This window comes from Corvus brachyrhynchos, unplaced genomic scaffold (genome assembly GCF_000691975.1).
Source record: "Corvus brachyrhynchos isolate BGI_N302 unplaced genomic scaffold, ASM69197v1 scaffold169, whole genome shotgun sequence".
Taxonomy (NCBI): domain Eukaryota; kingdom Metazoa; phylum Chordata; class Aves; order Passeriformes; family Corvidae; genus Corvus; species Corvus brachyrhynchos.
In genome coordinates, this window is record NW_008240030.1 from 38,436 (window position 1) to 44,668 (window position 6,233).

Consider the following 6,233-nt stretch of genomic DNA (forward strand, 5'->3'; position numbering starts at 1 on the left):
AGTGAAGTTTTGCTTTCCTTTTGAAGGAAAAAGGGCTTTTGAGCACTGCTCTTTGGAAGGGATGGATTCTGAAATAGGTGGGGAACAGGTTGTAGAAGTTGCTTCAAGTTTCGTATCTGAAAAAGAGAAAAAAAAAGAAAATACATACCATATGCCGATTCGGTAATTAAAAGCAATTATTTGAGCCTGGCTTATAATTCTTGAAGTATCAGCAGCAGCAGCAAACATGGAAATTCAAGAATCTCAATATGTGAACATTCACTGTGTGCAATTAGATACTGGCTGCTGTGCTGTTAAGGACAGTGATGCGACTAGTAAAAGATTTTCTGCTTATTCTGTCTTTTGGTCAAAAAATTCTAGTAGAGAAAACAAAGAAACGACCAATATCATCAGCAGAACAAGAGGAAATGACATACACCTACCCTGAGTATTTGGCAAGACCTCAGGACCTGTCCACTTAAATGCTGGTTTTCTACCTCTCTCCTCCGTAACATGAACTTTTTTGATAAGCTTGAGGCTGCTGAGAACATTTGCTATGTCATAAAGTCTTCTAATTTTAGCTGAAATTTTTTTAAAAAAAAGGTATAGCAGTTACAATTAACAAGTTAGTATGTATCAGATAAAGAAATGTAACACCCTTTAAGCAGCTGAAAGGAAACAGCTTTAAAGAAAATTATAAGAACAATTTTGTGGAACTGGTATTTATACAATGAAATAACATTGTGATACAAAGTTTACATGTAAAATAGAGCAACATAGATACAGATCTAGAAGACACTGCAAAGTTTGTTAAGCTAAATACCGAAAAAAGAACGTTTTCAAAACAAGTCAGTTTCTGTGCAATGATCAAACCTATACAAATCCTGTAGTAAAAATAAGTAGACTAAAAGGCAGGTACACACATGCAATGGCAAACGTGGGAACTGGAGGGAAGAGAGACACTAAAATCCAACAGGATAATCATTCTGCATGTCTTCCCTGTCTCTGGGTTGAGCTGTTAGGGAAAAGTTTTAGGCAGAAGTCAATTTACAGGTGAGTTCTAGAGCAAAGTGAACGTGTTTAGGCCAAAACTGATGCTGAAAATACACAGTCTAGCAAGTCATGGAATTTGGGACTGTGCTTCATAACCAAGAACGTGGTAAAATATGGGATTGATACCTGAAATACGCAGATACATGGAATGCCCTGAAAATGCTTTTAGTGTGAGATGGGCTCTTCTTATGGAAGAACAAAAGCAAGCAAAACACCCCTACTGAGTAGCCATCCACCCTCTCTTGTGGTGCTGTGAGGCAGTGGAAAGGAAATAATGAACTGAAACCAGCAAGGATCAGTATTTGCATAGATACAATTCCACACACACACACACACAAAAAAAATAGCAACAAAAACCCAAAGAAAAACCCAAACAAGCAAAGGAGTCTGAGAACCAAGGAACAGACTAATTTTCAATGAAACCTGCAACTATCCCTCAAAAGCAGCACATTTTAAATTATTATATGTGTACTGACCTAGACCTAGAAATACCATTTCATTTGAATGGAGAGGAAGGGGAGGAAGCGTGCAGGGAACTGAGAGAAGGGTAAAAGAATGAAGAAATAATTGGCAGTTAGAGCGCAGGGTTTCATTTCCTCTGACATGCAAGTTGGTCACAGGACTTTTACAGAATTTCTTTAGATTTCTACCATGTTAGTTATGTGGCCAGAACACAGATTTTGCATGATTCTGGGGCATCTTTGGTGAAATGATGCTGAAAACTTTGACAGGCTGCTTAAGGAAAGAGCAATTGTTACCAGTATGGAGCCTTGTGACATTACTTCAGGAGGGAGGATTTAATGGACTTCTCCTCTCAAGTGGGCATTATGTACACCATTTATGTACACAAATTATAAACCACAGAAGGTGTTTAGTGGGTTTTTGGAGGCTCAAATAAATATTTGCAGCAGGAAAAATAAGACAGTATTTTTCATTATATGAAGTAGTACTGGGATAATTCATTTAGCTTACACTTGCTGTTGTACTTACTTTTAAACTTGCTTTTATCTAAGTCTTCTAACTGATCTTCTCCAATCAAGATTTTAGCAGCAACTTCAAGGCTCACTATTTGAGGTGTTGATACAAGAAACAGCATCACAAATTTCTGACTCATCACACGTAAGGACTTGTATTTCCTGCCATTCACTGATGCTGCAGCAGACAGGAGAAAGGATTAAAGTATTCAGTGACACACCAGCTACAAACATAAAACACTGAAGAAATTTGTCAGTAATAATAATTGTAAGAACAACACAGAGACTAGGCAGGGCCAATGTTGACTCCAGAATCATGTTTCTACATGACAAGAAACAGATGATTGGGTGGATACCAACTCCAACTACAAAGAAGAAAAGGTGATGTATCCCACATACACATTTCCTATTGTCTGACAACTCGTACTCTTAAGGTGCTTAACCCGTAATTAAAATTTCTTCCATGAATCAAAGCTAAATTTATAAAACAAAATCAGTAATTTATGTTTCAGGTTTCTATAAGATTCAATAGTAACTTCTGGTTTCTATAATAATTCAGTGGTAATGGCAATTGGATTATACGTTGGTGTATTTGATAGTTTTGCCTGATGTAGAAACAAGTTACAAGAACTGAATGAACAAGATAAGTGAGAAAGTGCAGAGAACTTTTTCTCACCACAAACAGTTGTGGTGCCTTTGGGGCAGTACCATCTCAGAAAAAAAAAAAAAAAGAAGGCAAATAAATGTTTTTTCCAAGTTCATGGAAATTGATCATTATAAGAACACATTATTCTTGGCATTATAGAGAATTATTACCAGCACGAAATTCCACTCCTGGGAGCTCGACAAAAGACATTTCTGACTGCTCACTTGAGCCAAGAGAACTTGCCATTTCTTCATTTCTTTCCCTGTCAGGATCGAATTCATGCTCATACTCTCTTTTCTTGATCATCTGGATTTGCTGTATGTATTTGTTCTCTTCTCCCACTTTTTTCAGGGCCTGCAGGGTCTGGGGGAGGTTGTGGCGTCCGTGCCAGACGTATCTGTTCCTGGCCAGGCGGCTCACCATGTGCAGGCTCTCCAGCACGTTCACAATGTCATAGATGCGCCTGCGCTCCACGTCTGCAGAGGAAAAGATGAACCTGACATCTCTGCTACATAAAATATGTTCACCCATGCATTACCTGCAGTACAGATTCCTGTCCTCCCTCTTCATATACTTCTAAACCATTTTTGCCAATTCCCTGTACAAAAATTTCTGAAAATAGCCCCCACAGGTCTTGCCAGCAAGGAAAACAATTCATTTATGGAAGGACTTGATGTTTCAGAGTTATACTTGGCTTTCAACATTCCTCGAGAAATAAAACTTACTGTTGCCAGAAGAGCCATTACATGGGTTTCGATCCAGCTTTAGAAAAAACAGAGCATTTTTAATTATTCACTGCACTGATTTTAGACTATGTCCTTAAATAACCTTGAAAATTCATGATAGGAAACTGTTTTATAACTTCTTTTTATATGTTATTTTATTAGCACACTTGTCTCATTAGTCTAATAAACTCTTGGTTTTGACCAGACGTTTTCTAGAAGAGATGTCCTTTTGTACAGAGTATAAAAAAATGTAAATCATACCGATTTAAAATTTTTATGACTATTATATACTATTAATAGTATATAAGCTGTAGAATACTGTAATTCCATAGCCTTTTGATTTAAAAAAGGTTCAGCTTGATGTTAGAAACACAGACTCTGCAGAAATCATTGGTGCAATATAAAAGTAGTGATATAAAATTAGAAAGTTAAGTTATCATCAAGAACAGAAACCAGTTTCTTGCTTTGATGTCATGATCGGACAGGAAGCTGTGGGCTCAGTTTGAGAAATGCTAGTTCCTGCTGCAGAAATCTAATCACTAATCTTAGTCCTCATCTCTGAGCCCAAAAAACTACAACTGGTTATTTGTGATATCAGCAATAATTTAGATGTTTAATATGGAACAACATTCAGAGTTTCTCAGTTCAGTTGACTGAGGAAATATCAGCATCTTAAAAGAACTGCTCTAGGCATGAGGAGTTTAAAACTGGGTTTAAATAAGTTTGAGAGAACAGAGTAAGCATCCAAAATTGTAGGAAGCAAAAATGTAGTAATAAAAATGGCAGGTTATTGGCAAATTTGCATGAAGAAATATTTAATAGGATGAACACCAACTTACGTAGCTCTTCAGTGACTTCATCAAGGCAAATGTAACTTTTCTGTGAAGGGCTGGGGTAATCAGGATATCGAGCTAAGAATTTATGACACAGTAATCCGAGACTTTTCTCTTTGCGGCTTGGCTGAGACTTTTCGTTTTCATCCCCCAATATGTGCTCCTACATGGAAATAACGAAAAGAGAATGTGAGATTTTTGACAATATGTAAACACAGATATTTAACAGCTTTGTAGTGAGCACTGTCAAAGGGCCAGTGTTCTCCCTTTGTCCTCAGCAGCTCTGAAACAAAACCAGAACATTACCTGTTCCATGTAGCTAGTCAATATCCTTACTTACATTTGGTAAATGTTCCAAAACCAAAACTTTAAAAAAAAATCTGTTATGTCAATGTATAATTTTTTATACTGAATAAACAGCCTTCAGCTAACTTAAAAAAAAAAGAAATAAATACAGCCAACTTTACCACATACCTGCAAACAGTGTTTTGTCTGTAGGACCACACTTGAACTGTCTGACAGTTGCCTTCCCTGTTCTCTGTTCCTAATCTCAGGACTGGCTGCACTAATCAGCATTTTCAGGTTGGAAGTAGGTGTCCATGGATCTGCTGGAGGGGTTTCCTTAGGTTTTGGGGGTGTGGTTAGAGGCTGACAGTCAGGCTGTCTCTCTGTCAGTACCAACTGTGAGGTAGCTGCTTGTTTCAAAGGGGTTTTCAGTACATTTTGGCATGGCTCAGAGTGCTCATTTTCCTACACACCAAGAAAAAGAACAACAGTGATATTAAAAACCAGAACGACAGTGATATTAAAAACCAGGTGCACCATGATCCATTTATCAATAACAGTCAAAGGGAGATAAGAGATCCATTGCATTTTTTGGGTAGCTCTGAGTCAAGGGTTCCGGTCCTACTCTGAACCTATGAGCCCCTTCCCTGAAACCATTTCTGTGCCTGTAGCTTAAGGCTCAGGGCCCGTGGCATTTATTCCTCGGGTAATTTTCCTTTTCTTTCCTCTGAGGAAAGTACAATCAGAACATATGTTAATGCATAGTGGAGAGCTATAAATAATGGCTGAAACCTGTCATGACCCGGGAGCAGGTGTGATGCCCCTTATAAATTCTTGTTGGGCTAAAGAGACACCAGCCCACATGTCAGGGAACTCTTATCCTTTATCATATAATCGCCTTAACTCCGGCGACCAGCCCAGTATATAGTAGTCACAGAAGTGTTGGCTAACAAGCTCTTTTACAGTGAACTTTAACAAGCTCCCAACTCTCGCAACCAACTTCGGAGCGGAGTAAGGGGTGGAATGTGATCGCGGGGCTTGCCGAGATAGAACAAGAGAGGAGAGGCCAAAGACGGGAAAGTGAAGGAGAGGGATGCCCGGGCGGTCTGGATCGGGGGCCGACAGGAGCTCGGGACCGATCCAGTTCCTTGTAGTTTCCCTCTATTCCCCCTTTTACTTTTCGCGCCGTGTATCCGCGCATGCGCGGTCAGCCCCGCGGAGCCCTCCAAGAAATGGGTTTGGGGTCTGTGGTGGTCCTGGAGCCCCTTCCACCGAGGTGCCGGGGGCTCCAGGCAGGCTTACGAGCCTGGAATTGTGAGGGAAGCGGGCTCGGGCCAACACCGCCCCACCTCCGCGGGACCCTCTTCCAATCGCAACTTCCCTGTCACAGCGCCACAGAATGCCTGAGACGAACACGCTTTAAACATCATTATACCTGCTCCTCCACACACCTTCTATTATGGAAAAAACAAAGAGGAAAGGGGAGGCAAGAAGAAGAAGTGTTCTTTACGGACTCGGTGGATAAAGGTCGTGAGGATGAAGTTTCAGGAACTTTTGTCAAGGACAGAAATTAGAGTGAAGGCAATACGCGCTCGGTTTCTGCCATCCCGCGGTTTCTACGCGCGATCGTTCCCATCGAAGCGGTTTCACCCGCAGGGGGGCTGAGCGCGGCCAGCGGGGCTGTCACCGCCCCGCGGGAGGCGGCAGCCCCAGGGCTCGGCTGCTCTCGCCCACCGGA

The 6,233-nt window shown here is 40.6% G+C and overlaps 1 protein-coding gene across 1 annotated transcript in view; it reads right to left on the minus strand.

The window, feature by feature from the left end:
• Positions 1 to 5,696, minus strand: part of E2F8 (E2F transcription factor 8) — an 11,145-nt gene extending 5,449 nt beyond the window's left edge. Inside the window, exons 1-7 of the mRNA XM_017743642.1 lie at positions 5,619 to 5,696; positions 4,685 to 4,960; positions 4,217 to 4,373; positions 2,823 to 3,128; positions 2,023 to 2,184; positions 423 to 560; positions 1 to 116 (exon numbers count right to left, since the gene is read on the minus strand). Coding sequence (XP_017599131.1) covers positions 1 to 116; positions 423 to 560; positions 2,023 to 2,184; positions 2,823 to 3,128; positions 4,217 to 4,373; positions 4,685 to 4,960; positions 5,619 to 5,696 — 1,233 coding nt within the window. The remainder of the gene's footprint in view (positions 117 to 422; positions 561 to 2,022; positions 2,185 to 2,822; positions 3,129 to 4,216; positions 4,374 to 4,684; positions 4,961 to 5,618) is intronic.
• Between the last annotated feature and the right edge of the window lie 537 nt (positions 5,697 to 6,233).